The 15,964-nt window shown below is 38.5% G+C and overlaps 1 protein-coding gene across 1 annotated transcript in view; it reads right to left on the bottom strand.

The window, feature by feature from the left end:
• Positions 1-4,497: 4,497 nt before the first annotated feature.
• The window catches only part of BCO1 (beta-carotene oxygenase 1), a 16,275-nt gene continuing 4,808 nt past the window's right edge, over positions 4,498-15,964 (bottom strand). Inside the window, exons 3-11 of the mRNA XM_008940082.1 lie at positions 15,157-15,286; positions 13,561-13,708; positions 12,550-12,697; positions 11,254-11,474; positions 10,146-10,403; positions 8,394-8,496; positions 7,477-7,571; positions 5,328-5,439; positions 4,498-4,670 (exon numbers count right to left, since the gene is read on the bottom strand). Of these exons, the coding sequence (XP_008938330.1) occupies positions 4,498-4,670; positions 5,328-5,439; positions 7,477-7,571; positions 8,394-8,496; positions 10,146-10,403; positions 11,254-11,474; positions 12,550-12,697; positions 13,561-13,708; positions 15,157-15,286 (1,388 nt within the window). The remainder of the gene's footprint in view (positions 4,671-5,327; positions 5,440-7,476; positions 7,572-8,393; positions 8,497-10,145; positions 10,404-11,253; positions 11,475-12,549; positions 12,698-13,560; positions 13,709-15,156; positions 15,287-15,964) is intronic.

Raw genomic sequence — 15,964 nt, 5'->3', positions numbered from 1 at the left:
GCAGGTCGCGCACCTTGAACTCGCCATCGCCTGCGAAACTGCCGTTCTTCTTTTTCCCTCTTGGCTTTAAAATGTGACCAAAAGCACCCTATATTTTTTTCCCCCTTACATGAGCTGGTGTTGAAGATGCTAGGCGTTAGCTTAAAAAAAGGTAAAAGAATGAGAACGAAATAGAGCAAGACTCGTTTTGATAGCGCTGCCTTACCTAGCTGCCATGTGGAAAAAGGACCTTTCCAGGCAAGAAGATTTTCTTCAGGACTGTTCACAAGGTTTTAGGCCATATATTTAACGTGTTTAATTGGACATTAAGAGATGACTTGATTTCATCTACTGTTCCTTTAACAGCATCCAGTACTTAAGTAGTGAAAGGATTTGCACCGAGTGAAGGTGTTTCAAAAACTGCGATCTACTTCACAGGCACTTCAGCCCACGCTGCCGGGAGGGGGCAAACAGCAGCTCACCGCGCCCCCCGCTCTGACGGTCAAAACTGGACTTGAGTTTCTTGGGCTGGGAAACACCCAAAAGGACATCACATCACGCTTTCTGTTTCTCCACTAGGTGAATAAAATTTGCACAGGGTCTGATCTAGTAAGAAAGCTCTGGTGCTTTTGTTATTAAATTGATGGTATCAAGCCTGATATTTGGAAATACATATCTTTGAAATGTGGACAACTTAAAATTCTGTTTTATAATTCATCCTAGTCCAGTTTGATGGTGTCTCCAAATCATTTGGCCACTAGAAAAAAAATAGGACAAAGTTATCTGGAAATGTCCCTGTAGGAAAGAGAAATGAATGGCTTTAGAAGGACGACGTTGTCCTTTCCAGGCGAGACACAATGCTGTTCTGTTCTCCAGATGAAGATTTCTGCTGGGACATCTGCACATGCAGACCCTAGTAGTCAAAACAGTGCACCAAGGGCTTGCTTGTGAAGAGGGTGAATAGTCCCATTTAAGCCAGTGTTTACAGTTCAGCCCTTGCTACGTGCCTTCTGACTGGCGAGGGGTCACAGAGAGGACTGCAGTGCTCTGGGTTTGTTGTGCAGCTTGAACGAGAGCTTTAGAAGAAGCAGAGGATGTGTTTCACATCTTGGTATGATGGAAGGTCTAGAAACATACCAATCTGCATGAAACACTAACAACTTTGCATCACTTTTTGTTATGACATACCCATTGAAAAGTATTAGAAGGCTATTCTGTGGCTTGGGTGTAATTATCCAGGAGGTCAAGTGTAGACACATGATGTCCAGGAAGAGCACAGCAGATCCAGAGGACACGTCCCCAGCTCCCTTTGAGGGTAATGAAAGCAGAGAGCACTCTGCATCTTGACTGCAGATGAAAGAAGTATTTTGCTTGTTATTAATACTTTGGTAATTGCAGACCCAGGGGAGCAGTGGTTTAAATTATTGCAAAAGCTGTCATTGAGTGCCCTGGTTATTTAAAAACACGGGTTTGTCGCTGTGCCTCCTGCATAGATTGTTATGTAGGAAAACATAGTTGTACTTCTGGTTTTTAACTCGTCCTAGTAAACACAGTTTCTGCTTCCTCCTCCTGTGTATGTGGGCCAATGAGACAAGGTGTAATAGATAATACCCACTTCCAGAGAACAAATTAATTGTTATGCTTTGTTATTTGTTCCATTTACTGAAACCCATTGATAAAAAACCCCAGCCAAACCAAACCACTCTGCTAACTAGAGGGCCATTTGTAAATCTTTGAAGTAATTATATGTATGCATACCCATGGCCCAATTCTCTTGCTCAACTATGGTTTTTTTCCTTTAATGGAACTACCTATCCTTGCTATTTTAATTCAAAGTCACTAAATCTAGATTCCTTTTTCTGCCATTGCAATAACTCCATTTGTTTTACCAGGCTAATTTATGACATAAATTGGTGAAAAAGAAGAATGGAAGCTTTCTGTCCCTCAAGATTTCATTTGTAGTGAAGGATGCCAGAGGAGCAAACCAAATGACAGGCTCGTTACCGCATGCCGTGTCACCACAACAAGAAAACCCCACAAGCCTTGGAGCCCCTCTGCAAAGCATGTGCACATTCCCCGTGTCAGTGTCAGCCCAGAGATGATACAGTGCATCACCATACCCAGGAGAAACCTTTCATCAGGTTACTATTCAAATTGCTAAAAACATTCCTGAATAAATGTGTGATTAGCCATATGGGTTTAGCCATACTGTCTCTGCCACAGGAGGATACTGGGGTTGGCAAATCCAGATTTACACCTCAGTTTTTCTCTTCAGGTTGACTGCAAACTTAATGCTAATTGAATCCTGTCTAGCACTGACCAAGGGCCTACATCACACTCTTTGAAAAATCATACCCAAGACTAGTTCTTCTAATTTATTTCCACAGTATACATGAACATAAGTAACACATTGGCTCTCTTGGATTGCAGATAACAAATCTGAATATTCCCCTGTCATGTAATCTCTAACAGTAAGAATTAGCTCCGCAGAGGTCAAGTAACTCCTGTATCAAAACTCACGATTGTCTGAAAACATAACACTGTGAATTCCAGAGAAGAAATTCCAGAGACTATCTCTTAAAAGAAGATCCATAATAATGATTATACTTTTGATTCATTACCACCTTGTAATTACAGAAATATTTGTGGAGAATTGTTAAATCCCAACTTTTTCAGATCGAAAGTCAGTTCCACTCCAGAACTGGTTCCATATTACTACAAAAATGGAATTGAGTTTCTTCTTTAGAAGATAAAGTTTTCTTAAACAGTAGTGGTAATATGCCTTGAAAACACTAAAAATTACTATTTCTGCAGGCACACCCTACTGAAGTGTTTATTTCCATTTTATGGAATATATAAACATTTGAATGCCCCAAACTGCATATTTTAACTCCAGACCACATTAACCACAGTGTCTTTTTTTACATTAAAGATAGCCTGTATATTCTTTATACTTAGAAGCTGCAACGGCTTAAGCATAGACAGGGAGGTACAGTTGTTACATAGCAAACAGGAACTGTGGATGGTGTTGGTTCAATTCCTGCTCTGCGGTAAACATCTTACGAAATCACGAACAGGTCACCAAACCTTGATTCTCCTGTGATGTGCAGATAGTGAATAACAATGATTTCATTCTATTTCCTACCTGTAAAACACAGTGAGCAGCAGGGACACTGTGAGAGTGCATATATAAAAGAGTGAGATACCTGTGCAGTGTGGTGGAATGTACAGTCCAGGTGAACACCTAGAATGCATGGATGTAGGTCTAGTTTTCTCCATCAGTAAAGATGCCTCCAACAGTAAAGGCAACTACAACAAGAAAATACAATTCAAAGGAAAAAAGCTCTCATTTAAAGAATAGTCAACAGCCCCAACCAGAAAACAGAAACACACTCTGGGGATTAGGAAACACCAGTCACAGTGTACTTGGCATTTGAACTCTATGTTGAAAGGTGCTTTTCACTTGTGACTATGAGTAAGAGCTGTGTACTTTTATTGAGAAGCATCTCTCACAGGCAATGGTAAACCCATGTCAGAACATGGATGCAAATGCTTAGCTCTAGAAACAACAGCTTGTAGTCTCAGCTATTGTGTAGCTTGGAAGAGGCCTAAATTTGGTCTTTCAACTCTTTTACCTAAAAAGTTTGTTGAAGATGTGTATCTGAGTTCTGCTAGAAATATACTGCTCTCATTCATAGACATCTGTTATTAACAGAGACTAGTAGCAATATTAATAAATACTACATTTCTGTTTATCTTTTACACAATGTAATCATCTAATTACATGAAATGTCATGTCAGATTTTCTCCTCAAGGAAAAAATTTAAATACAAAGTGCTGAAGTGTGAATAGCACTAAAGTATAATTGAATGCTACATAAACCCATATATTCTATTTCAGGTTGCCTGGTTTTGTCAACATAAAAGGGAAAAATACACCCTGAAATTATTAGCAAAGCAGGTGTTTTTAGGTTCTAAGTTAGAAAGCTGTAGCACCTCAATGTAATACTTTGGTTATGGTGGAGTTTAAGAAACTGAGCACCATGAGAATGCATTACCATGAATTATTAGTATCTTAGCAGACAGTTTAACGTGAGGTTTTCTGGCAGGAGACAACTTTCATCGTAAGCTGCAGTCTTGGAACAGTCCATGACCTGCAAACATGTGACTCGTGCCATGAGTCACAGCACTCTATAAATACAGCACTTCATTTGCTCAGAAAGCCATATTCTACTCAACTAAAACATTTCTTGTTACCTTTGTCTCCTCTTCCCTGCCCCACGAGTTGTATACAACACTAGCACTTAATACTGATCACTATTCTTTTGGAACAGTTATGTACCAGTAGTGCATATAATTATTTCTAATAAAAGTTATTGCCATCTCTTTTAAGACATTATAGTTATTGAAGAGATTATATTTAGTAATTTCTTGTCCTAAGATAAAGTCATTCCTGAATGGTATTATCCCACATTCAGCAGAAGATTGTCTCAGTCTGTGTAATAGGTTAAATAGCATTTTATTCAGTCTCAGTCTTCAAATCTTTCTCTGGTATAAACATCCCATGCAGGTCCAGATGCATGTCTACATTTACGGTGGCTCGGCCCAATTCTGTGAATGTTTTAGCATCCAAGACAAGTAGGAAGGGTGCCTTCTTTGGATCAGTCATCACAACACAGGTCAGAACAACGCCTGTGACATACAAAAGGAGAATTAGAAGCACTTACTAGTTACACCAAGCAGAAGAGAAAACACTTTGAGGAAATAATTCCTGTTTCCTAAGAATTTTAGGTCACAAACTAGAGTGCTTACTAGATCAAGAAGTCTACTGAGAGTGCTAAAGAATTAATGAAAGCTTCTCTTCTGTGTTTTTTTTCTGTCCTGCCCGCAGTTCATTGGGAAGGTAAAAAACAAACCAACACTGAACTGTGTGCCTGACAGTTTTGGGCTCATCCTTTCATCTATTTGCTGTTTGCCTTTGCAAGGAGTCACCTGAGAACAGAACTGGATTGATATTACAGGGATACTTGCAGTGAGACTTCATGTTCTTATCTGTAACAACACTGACTTCCCACAGCTTCAGCTGCTCCAGACTCTAGGTAAATCCAGCTCTGAGTTGCTCTCTGGAAACTCCTAAGCATTTGCTTTATTGTTTTGGCTACCTTGGGCAAGCTGACTTTAGTTTGTTGTTGCTCTAGGTTTTTGTCTGCAGGAGTAAAATGGCTGGTGCTAATTTTATCTCACAGTGGAAGAATCAACCCAGCTTTCTTGTCTGAGAACAATGAAACTTGTAAGATTTAATGGAAAACTCCTGTAACCCCAGATTTCAGAACGCTGCCATTATTTTACCATCATCCTCTTCTCTTGCATCAGGGCTGGGAACAAAAATGGGCTCGGATGGCCATGAGCAGTCCTCTCCCCACTGCAGCATTTCCTTTGTCTGGACATTAAATTTTACAATCTAAAGTGGTGTGACCAGAAAAGAGAAATGTCAGTGACCTGGACAGTGTTTTTTTTTCCAAAGGTAAAACACAAACAGACTCCTGGTAAGGGGGCCCAAGTCACATCTGGGGGCTGCATAATCACACAATGTTCTTTTAATTTCATTTCCTTAGACGTCAGTTGCAACTTTCATTTATGGGCAGTATTTTATAAATACTACCAGATCATGAGAGAAGCTTCATTATAAATGCCCTCACTATACAGAGGAAGAGTCCAAGGCCCAGAACATTTAAGTGTCTTGCACCACATCACTGTGATTCTGTAGCAAAATAGGAACAGGATTTAAACCTTCTGTTTTCTAATCCTGGGAATTATTTTCCTTTTATTGTGACCTCAATATTTCTCAAGGCTTTCTATTGTTAAGTACGGTCTATATGCCAGAACAAAGGCTATTAATAGTGATGTGTAAAGATTAAACCAATGGGGCAAGAATTCCACACAGATACTAGAATTTAGTAAAGGAACAGAGCACAGATTTTCATCTCATTAATGGGACAAGTGCCTGACCAAACCAGTTGCCAGTGGGGATGCATGCCATTTTCAGTTCAATTCTATTAAGGCCTTTTCTCTACCCACACAGATGCAGTTATCTTCTTTTCCATTTTGACTATTAGTAAAAAATATTTTTACACAAAAATGAAACTATTTGAGTTACTGAACAAAGAATTTGGTAGAATTCTCCCTTCTAGGCAAGATGAGAGCAATTTTGCTGACAGACTTTACCAAAGGATTATCCATGGCTGTTGTTGTACCTCCATTCATTAAGGAGCAACTGGTGTGAAAAGGAAAAAATCTAACAGCATTTTTTGGTGTATTTAAGTCAAGCAGGGATTATCTGCACTGGAAATCACGAACTTGGAGATTTGTTTGAGCTCCTGTCAGATGTGCTGCAATAAATTTTCTTGCATCATGCAGAAATCCAGCTTTATTTTGTAATCAGCTGTGGTAATTATATACAATAACCAACAGTGAACTCAATTTGTGCTGCCTTACAGTCACAGAACAGGGATGATAAAGAGTGACTTTGTCTGTACCTTCAACTATTAATACTTCTCATCTGAATCTATTTACACTCCAGGCTGTCTCCTCAAGAGTTGGAATCATGTATACACAAATGAAGCATTTGCTACCTCTTAATATAGAACTAGCTAGCAAAAGGTAAAGCTTTCTGAAAAAATAGCTTCTGTTTTAATATTTTTAATTTATTAGATACTGTTGCAATAACTTAATCTTTTTAGTCAGGTTTCTTAAAGTGAAAAAATATTACAGATGTATGTCTGTCTGTCCAGTACTTCTTTTTCTTACTCTCTCCTTTGTAGCTCTTGGCACATTACAGGAGTTCAGCCCATTTTAGCAGAAAACGGAGGGTGTCAGTAACTATTGCATTCAAGAAACTTTGTGGAAATGTAAAGCTGGATAAATAAGCCTCAGTTTATTAATACTTTATGAGGGAAACAGTAGAACATGAGCTTACCCTTATGAGAATTTGGGCATTTTATGTTTCTTTGCATGTGACTGACTCACCACTAGGAAAAGTTTTGACAGAAACACATACACGATTGAATACTCAGGAATCCAATCTCCAGCCACGTTTGTAAGAAAGCATTTGTTCTGCTGCTTGTGGAACTACATGTTTTTAACAGCTGATAATGATGGTCCAGATTCTGAGCTACTAAAATGATGATACCTTGTTTCCATAGTTTGGTCCAGCGAGTCTGTTTTAATCATACAAGTAAGCTAATATCTATGGCCAACTTTCATCTCCCTGGCCTCAGGTGCTGAAGTTCATGAACACAGTACCCAACTGAGCAGCTTTACCTTGATGTTGAATAACAGAGCTCAGTTTCTGGCCTCAGAAGCACACACTCTGAATGTGCATGTTTGGATGCAGATTGGGCTCTGTTTTGCGCCAAATTAGCAAAGCATGGTTGACTTATAATTGCTTCAACTTGATTTCTATAAACACATTTTCTGACTTTGTAAATGTTAATTATACCTTTGCAGGAACTGGACACCACTGGACTTTTGTTGCATAGACATACTTGTATTTTTTGCCATTATAGTCATAGTTGATGCGAGGCAGTTCTATCTCTGTGTAAAAAAAAGTTCAAGACTTAGGAAAAGAGAGGAAAAATAACTCAAACATGCATTTACATATCAAATCTTCAGGAAGTTTTGCCCTGTGAAAAACCTTGACAATATTTGAAACAGATGTTGCTTAGATCTTGTATGTCTGAATTTCTAAAAAGCTGAAGACAGATGTTAGCACAACATAATTAAGTCAGGTTGTTAGCTCAAAAATGGCAATGGTTCATTCTTAGGGATTCATTATACTGAGACTTCTGAGGGATTGGATTGGGTTTCTTCTTCATAAATACATGTGAACATCTGAGATATAATTGGAGGCTACCATTCTATGCAATTACTTTCGCTTCAGGTAAATATATAGTCTTTACATATTTGTTATTATCCCCTGAAAAAATGTTAGAAAATCCACTTTCAGATACAATCTTTAGAAAACACAGCAATAACTGAAGTTACTATTTATAACAGACCTATTTAACTAAAATTACTCTTGCAACAGGAAGATTTGCAAGCCATATTAATAGCTGAAGATCAGGCTTGGGATCATACATTAATGTAAAACTGATGTCACTTCAGACATTTAAAGGACTTCACTCCTGATAAATATATATCTGAGAGGCTCAGGGCCATATATGACTGGATGGACCCAGAGGAGGGAAGTAGAGAAAGATACTGTCAATATCCACGCTAAATATATTAATTAAAAGTTGCCTTTCTTTTAGCTTTATGAAGATCTGACATACATGAACAGCTATTAGGCATCATTAGAATGCACCTGTGTATGTGTTAGAGAACATATTTGAGATTTGTAAAATGGATATGTCTCACCTTCACACAGTATTTCAGGTTGGCAATAGATGCTGCCATCCTTCTCTTTTACAGCAGTTGCAGTAGATGGAAGTGTGACTAAATTAGAACCTACTTCAGCATCCTGAAAGAGACATATGCTGAAAAAGTAACATGTCTCTGCGAATATGCTTCTGATTTAGATCTTTCATCAGCTTTAATATGAATACAGACAGTTAGGGGAATAAACAAATAACACAGCTTTAAGAAGTTCCTTCTTATGGCATTTCTCTTGTAACATCTCATTCAGACCTTTTCATCAGAAATCTTGTTATACTCAAGAGGACTGACCAGCAGGGCAAGGGAGGTGATCTTCCCCCTCTGCTCTGCTCTCATGAGATCCCATCTGGAGCTCTGGGGACCCAGCCTAAGAAAGACATGGACCTCTTGGAGTGAATCAAGAGGCGGCCCCCAAAGATGATCAGAGAGGTGGAGCACCTCTCCTATGAAGAAAGGCTGAGAGAGTTAGTGTTGTCCAGCCTGGTGAAGAGAAGGCTCCGGGGAGACCTTACAGCAGCCTTCCAGTAACATGTAGTGACAGGACAAGGGGTAATGGCTTTAAACTGAAAGATGGTAGATTCAGATTAAAGGAAGAAGTTCTTCACTGTTTGGTTGGTGAGGCACTGGAACAGGCTGCCCAGAATGGTTGTGGATATGCCATTCCTGGAAGTGTTCAAGAACAGGTTGGATGGGGCACTGAGTCTAGTGGGAGGTGTACTTGCCCACGGCAGGGAGTTGGAACTAGATGACCTTTAAAACTAGATGATCTCTAAGGTCCCTTCCAGGCCCAACCATCCTATGATTCTATATAATCATATCAAGCCTTTAGAAAGCTTTAGATAGACATGGCTGTGTTCTAGAAGCACAATAAATAGATTACATAGTTTGTGAATTTAATTCATGAATATGGGTTTCAAGGAATTAGGTATCAAATTCCCACTGAAAGTCACCCAAGTTAGTTCTTTTGCACCTGCAATAAATCAAGTGCAAAAATATGTGTAATGTACTCTTGTTTTTAATACACTTTTGCTGAATTCTTAAGATTGCAGGGTAGTTTGGATAGCTGGTGTGATCCAACACATCCTTTGTCATTGCCGCATAACTGTTTTTGAGGCATGAACAACGCAGCAAGATTCTAGGACGTAGAAAGAAAAAGTACTATCCATTCCAAATGTATCAGGCAGAAACTTGCCCAAGTTGCTGAGCAGTATAAAATCTTCTCCACAAACAATGATGTAAAATGGCATTTTAAATTAAAATGAAAGATAAAATCTTTCTTCTTCCTGGTAAATCTCACGCTTAAATGAAATCTTCTAAAGCCATTGCAATAGTTGGGAGCATGTGTGTATTACATACAGGCATCCAGTAAAGTGGAAGAAAGATTGGGCAAAATCTCATGCATGCTGTGCAACAGCCAAACTGATCTACCTGCTCGTATTTGATAGCATTTCACAAATAATCTCACTGGTAAGGAAATTAGGTACACTCAGTAGCCCTGCTCTCCAGAATGGATGGTGTCAGAACCTAGATCCATATAACTGTGTGTCCAGCTGCTCATTGCCATTTCTCACAACCCATACACAAAATAAAACTGCACATTCTGTGTATATATTGTTTTTAAAGAACCACAAATTTCCACATAAGGACTGTCAGCTAAGAATTCACCCATTATTCACACTGTTGTATGTTAAATTACCAACCAATGAACAGATTAGAAAGAAAGCTGCTTTTTACCTTGTCATACTGCAGAGGAACAACAAATCGTTTGGAGGTTGGTACAGAGGTAAGCTTGGTGTTCTCTTCCAAGTGTTTACTCAGCTTTTTTAGATAGAACATATCATATAAGCTATTGTCTGTATAAGAAATGAGATCAAAAATAATGTGGCCATCCTCTTCATAAGCATTTATATGGTGAAAAAACACCATAGCATTGGTATAAAATTTGGGGGACACTTCTTTTTTAGTCTTCTTGTCTACAAAGTGAAACCAAGTCTGAAAGACAGAAAACATTATTTAAATCCATTAATGTTTAGCAAATAGATATATAGGAAACTGCTTTCTAATGACAGCCATAAACATTCTAATGTATTGTCTGTTTCTACTGAAGCACATAAAGAACTCAGGATTTGCTGCTAAGAGACAAAAAGCTCCAACCTGAAGATCAAAACATGCAGGAGTAAAATGAATGTGGAATTGCTTTAAACTCATTTTACAATTGCAAATTACAATTAGAGCTAGGCTGGATGGAACTTTTCCAGTAAAACCTGGAAAATTCTCTGGTCTGTTTTTAAGTTAAATAAGTCTGTTTTTGTCCAGAGTCTCTGTAGTGCTCTGTGCTGATGCTCTCTACCCCAGCATGCCCCATTTATTGCTGGCCAGTGCATGTGGAAATAAAGTCCTCAGAAAGCACATTTTTTTCCTCAGTTACCATGTGAAAGACTCTTGTTGTTGGGTTCAGGCTTTTCCACCAGTCTGGCTCTCCTGTCTGATGCAATGCATCTAGAGCAGATCTTATCCACAATATACAGCATTTTGTTTGGTCCATGAGCAACTGTTTGGGATGCTAGTGTGGTTTTGAACTTCTCTGCTAGCACACGATAGTTCTAAAAATGCCAAACTATCCTCTTTCTCAAGCACTTCAGCATCAGATATTTATTTGTGAAATTTCTGGAAATGGGAGATAGCATCCAAAAATACAACTTCTAAAAAAAAAGTGCAACATGAAAGTCAAGGGTTAAAAAAAACGAGGGATTAGTGAAATTAATGAATAAGCTGAAAAACAGAACAATGAAGAAGGGTCACTGGTCTGACTGACTCTATTGCTCAGCGTTAGGAAAAATACCTTATCTTCCTTGTGAAAGGCAAGGCAGGAAGCCCAGTTCACTCCTCGGATGTAAGCAGTTGCCATTTTGACAATATCCAGTCTGAATGGCTGCTCTATGAAGACAATGTAATTTTCTGTGATCCCAAAGCTATGGTAGTAGCTGGGGTGGAGCAGAGAGCGGGAAGGGATGGAGCACACCGCCTCAATATGTTTAAAACAAGATTTCTTCTTCTCTTTTTCTGAACAGAAATGATAAAAAATACAATTATGTTTATAATAAATTCAAAAACAATCTTGTGCCTGGATTTCTCCCACGTGTGAAGTAGGAAAGAATGGGTTACTCTCTGTTTTATTTGCATTTTCCTGGTAAGAAAGAGATTTGTTTCCTCCTGCAGAATTAACATAGAAGTTTGCATCTGAGTGAAGCAACACAGTAATATCACAATGCTGGATCCATTTAGACAGATCCTACTTGTTTTAGCATTTTATTCTGCTGGTTACTGTCTTCAGAAGTGCCAGTATCAAGGATAAAGATGTTCAACTAAATTGGCAGCTTTACAAGGGGTTTTCAAATGCCCCAGTGTTTTTGAACTGTTCAGATGTTCATTTTTGACCTATATTGACTTTGAGCCCCAGCTAGAAATTACAAATTTATCTTTCAGCTGTGGAAGATCTCTTGATTTTTGACCAAGAGGACAGACTTCACATTAGCAGCTGATTTTAATAAACAACACACAAAAAAAAGTTTTCCTGAAGGAAGAAGAGCAAGTGATTTGCTCTATAAACAGTATTTCAGCAAGGCCTGATGTTGGCCCAGTGTTTAGAGAAGAATTAGATCTGTATTAGGTATTATTTGGTATTACACTTCCCTGTAATCACAGTATCAGCATTTTAAGAGCATTTTCATTGATGAAGAAAATTAAAATCTACAACTTCAAATTATATATATTGCCCTATATATAAAACTGTTTCTGTTCATGCTCCATCTGCACATCACAATACAGTGAATGGAAATTCTTCTTAAAAAAGTTAGTTCACTCTAGTAATATTCAAAGTAGAATTCTTCTAAATGCAGGTTCTTCTAAAATGAGATTCTTTGTACTGAAATGCCCTGTTTACACAGTATTCAAGATGAACCTTTGTAACAGCACATGCCCAGACAGGCTAAGCAGTTAACACTAAGTTCACAATAAGTTAAAATTCAGAAAATAAATGCCATCAGTTTCTAGAAGAGCTGCATCCCCCCCCTTAACCTCAGAAGAAAAGGAATTGCTAAAGAATTTCTAGAAAATACTGATAAAAGACATCTCTTACCAGGCACAGAGGAAGGAATCTTAAATAGAACGTATTTTGTTTTCCCTTTATCAACTATTGAAGTACCCATATTGAGAGTATTTCCAGCACTGTCATAGTGTGGGTGAGAAGTTGCCAGATTTATAGCTACATATTTGCTGTAGTCAACCTGCAAAATTATACAATAGGAGATTTTAGAGATGTATAAGAGAGCTGAACTTGATCTCAGCTAACACCACAAATCCACCAGCTTTTTATCACTGGCAGCCTTTTGTTGGTACCTTATTTCTAAAAGGCCTTGAAATTTAAACAATTAAGCCAAATGACTTATGTAGGTAGTCACATGATTTCCTACATTCAAGGCTAAAACAAGTTACAGAATCTGAATTACATTGACCTCTCCCTTGGAGCCACAACAATCCAAGAAGTTTGGCTAAAAAAGTTACTTTACAAATGCCCATTTAATTTTGAAAGCAGTTTATTTAGTAGGGCTATGAGTCCAGCAATCTTCTGGAGAAAAAAGATTTCTATTTGATTTAATGCTTGGAAACTGTAAAACTGTACTGCATGCTAGAAAAAACTTCATTGTATATTTCAATTTGTCAAGATTTCATTCTAATAATTAAGCAATATCTTACATAAGGTACTTATGGTCATATAACTGACCTACTGAATTGTTAATTATGTAAATAATTTGATAACTACAGATGCATAATAATGGAAATAATCCAAAATAATCACGTCATAAGCACGATATGTGGTATTATTCCTGCAACCTTGCTAGGTTATGTACAAGTGAAATTGCACAAAACCCAGCTTTTCCCAAACTCCCTGGGATTTAATTCTGAACTCCTGAGTTCTTAAAAGATCTTTCACTTTTTTTCACTTTGCCATGATTTCAAAAGTAAGGGAATGTAGAAGAAGCATCTTTCCAGTTTTGTGTCCTGCACATGTTAAAGATCCCTATTCGGCCAGCCTGAAACTGTTCTCATTAGCAGATAAGGAACCAGGATGACAGACACTTGTTTGTACCTTCTCTAGTGTCTCTAGAGTCTGTGGATTAATTTTCCTGATGAAGTTAGTCTCACTGGTAGCGTAAAAATCATCTCCAGTTTTCATAATGTTGATCAGGCAGTTGTCTGTGAACTCAGGAATGGTGTGAGACAAATAGGAGAATGCCCTGTAGAGAGGGAAATTTCATATTGGCTCATTAGAGCAGCAGAAGCTGTACCAGCCTTCACCCCATGCAAAGCAGAAGCCACCCGAGCAGGGCAGGCTGTGCAGAGCAGCAGGGTCACGGAGCTGGGTCTGTCTCTCCCTGCTGTGCCTCCATCTGGCAGCTCCTGCACTGCCCCGGTGGAAGGGAGAGGAGATGGACTTCCCCAGTGCCCCTGGCCTGGGGGAGGGATAAGGATGTACATGAAGCTGGTTTTCCATTCACAAATGGGCATGCAGGTCCAGTAACATCTGCACTGCTTTATCAGGTTGGGCTCATTACAGGCTCTCCCATGCATACCTTGGGAGAGCCTGGCCTAGCAATTTCTAGCAAAAAAACTGGCAGGTTTTTCAGGGTATGCCTTCATAAAAGAGATGGATTCATAGACAATGGAATATTTTTGTTCCCAGTATTATCCTGTATCACAATTATGATTTCAAACAAGATCCAGCTTCACATGTGGCCTTGACAGTTTTTTGTATTAGTGTAGGATTTTATCATATTCACTTGAAGCAAATACAAATTTGATTATATCCCTTTCAAATTTTAAATGCCAGTGTTACTCAACATGCTGGAAGGAGGAAGAGAAGCATCTTACCTCAGGGTAACAACTTACAAAATGTCAACTATTGTGCAATAACTATCCATGCATGTGTTCTTACCAAATATCAAATTCAAGTTCATTAGAGGTGGTTCACACAGGAAGAAGAGATAGATGAGCTACTTGAATTTGTCAGGGAATATCCCCAGCCAGTTTTACAAGAGAGGTGATAACACGTTGGCTTACACCTTGCCTCTCATACACAGCCTATCAACCCTTCTAAGGGTACAAAAGCAGTTATTGCAGTGATTCCAAGTGCTTCAGATGTTGAACTTAAGATCACACCAGGCCTGTGGGTGCAGTGCTTTAAAACGCTGCACTCGACTCAAGAAACAACGGGAAATTTTTCAGCACTTTATTTTTTTGCAAAATGGGTCTTTAATTCAGAAGATTTTCTGATTTCTTTAAAGTGATGGATGCTTTTCTGCTTTTTGTTAAATAAACTTTGCATAAATTGCTTTATCTTTTCCTTTCTTCCTGCTTCCTGCCTTACAGACTATAATTTTGATAAACTTCTACAAAACACTTGGATAGGAAAATATTTGGATTTTCAAAATTCTGAGAAGATCTACTTGCAATAGTGAATAAACCAGCTAATACTGATGGCAAAATCAATTTAAAATATTTGTTTCGAATAACCCATAGAAAGTACAGTGCTGGATATATCTCTTGGCTTTTTCAATATTTAGCAATTGTAAATTGACAAAACGAATTTTTGTATTTGTAAATATGTGTCAGGGGTAAACAGAAAGACATCTGTGCTGGAGAGAGAAGTAGATAGAAGAATCTTGTTGGAAAAAGCATTGCTTACTTGGCAAATATGTTTTTGCATGGATCTGGGTAAGCCATAGTTCCAAACTCAGACACCACGATTCGGTTTGCTTCGATGTTGCGGTTGTATGTGTCACTTTGGAGGTACTTACTTCTGTAGTAAACTTCACCTGATAAAGGCCAAGCATGTTGCAATCACATTTCATGCTAAGTTCTTTAGAAAATCAGCATAGGTAAAGTCAGAGAAAGTTTCTCAAGCAGGTGTCCTTTAGCTAAGAAAAGTTTGCAATGAAACCAATGGTGCCCTGAAACCCCTGGCTTGGAAGCCTTTTTCAGCTCTTTAAGGAACCCAGGACTGTTCTTGTTGCTGCTGAGATTGGTAACTATTTGTCTAGCTGCCTTGACTCCCAACACCTTTGGACAATACTGGGGGACTGGAGAGAGGAAAGGAGGGATTTGGATAAACTCTTCCAGTAAACCAAAACAATCTGTGTAAAAGATATTAATTATGCGTCGATGTGTGGGTGGTGATAGATCTCCAGTATTGGCAAAGTTAGTTATGGGAGAGTAACAAATTGCTTGAATGAATCAATGTCTCTCCAACAATTTAATGGACCACTACACTTGAACCAACTGAGCTCTGTTTGCTTTAGGTAAGTAAAACATACTGGCAATTTGAAAAACCCTGGGTATTTCTTTATAGGTTACTTTGCCAAGGATGTAGAGCTGGACAGGCAAGGAGATCCTGCAGCTGCATTAAATGCCTCCAATCACAGAGATGGAAACTAAAAAGTAAACACTAGGAATGGAGGATCACAGGAGTAAAACCCAGTTCTTTTACAGATACA

The sequence above is a fragment of the Merops nubicus genome, unplaced genomic scaffold (assembly GCF_000691845.1).
Source record: "Merops nubicus isolate BGI_N331 unplaced genomic scaffold, ASM69184v1 scaffold17195, whole genome shotgun sequence".
Classification (NCBI taxonomy): Eukaryota; Metazoa; Chordata; class Aves; order Coraciiformes; family Meropidae; genus Merops; species Merops nubicus.
Note: the sequence above shows the minus strand (reverse complement) of the source record. Positions and strands in the feature narration are given on the sequence as shown.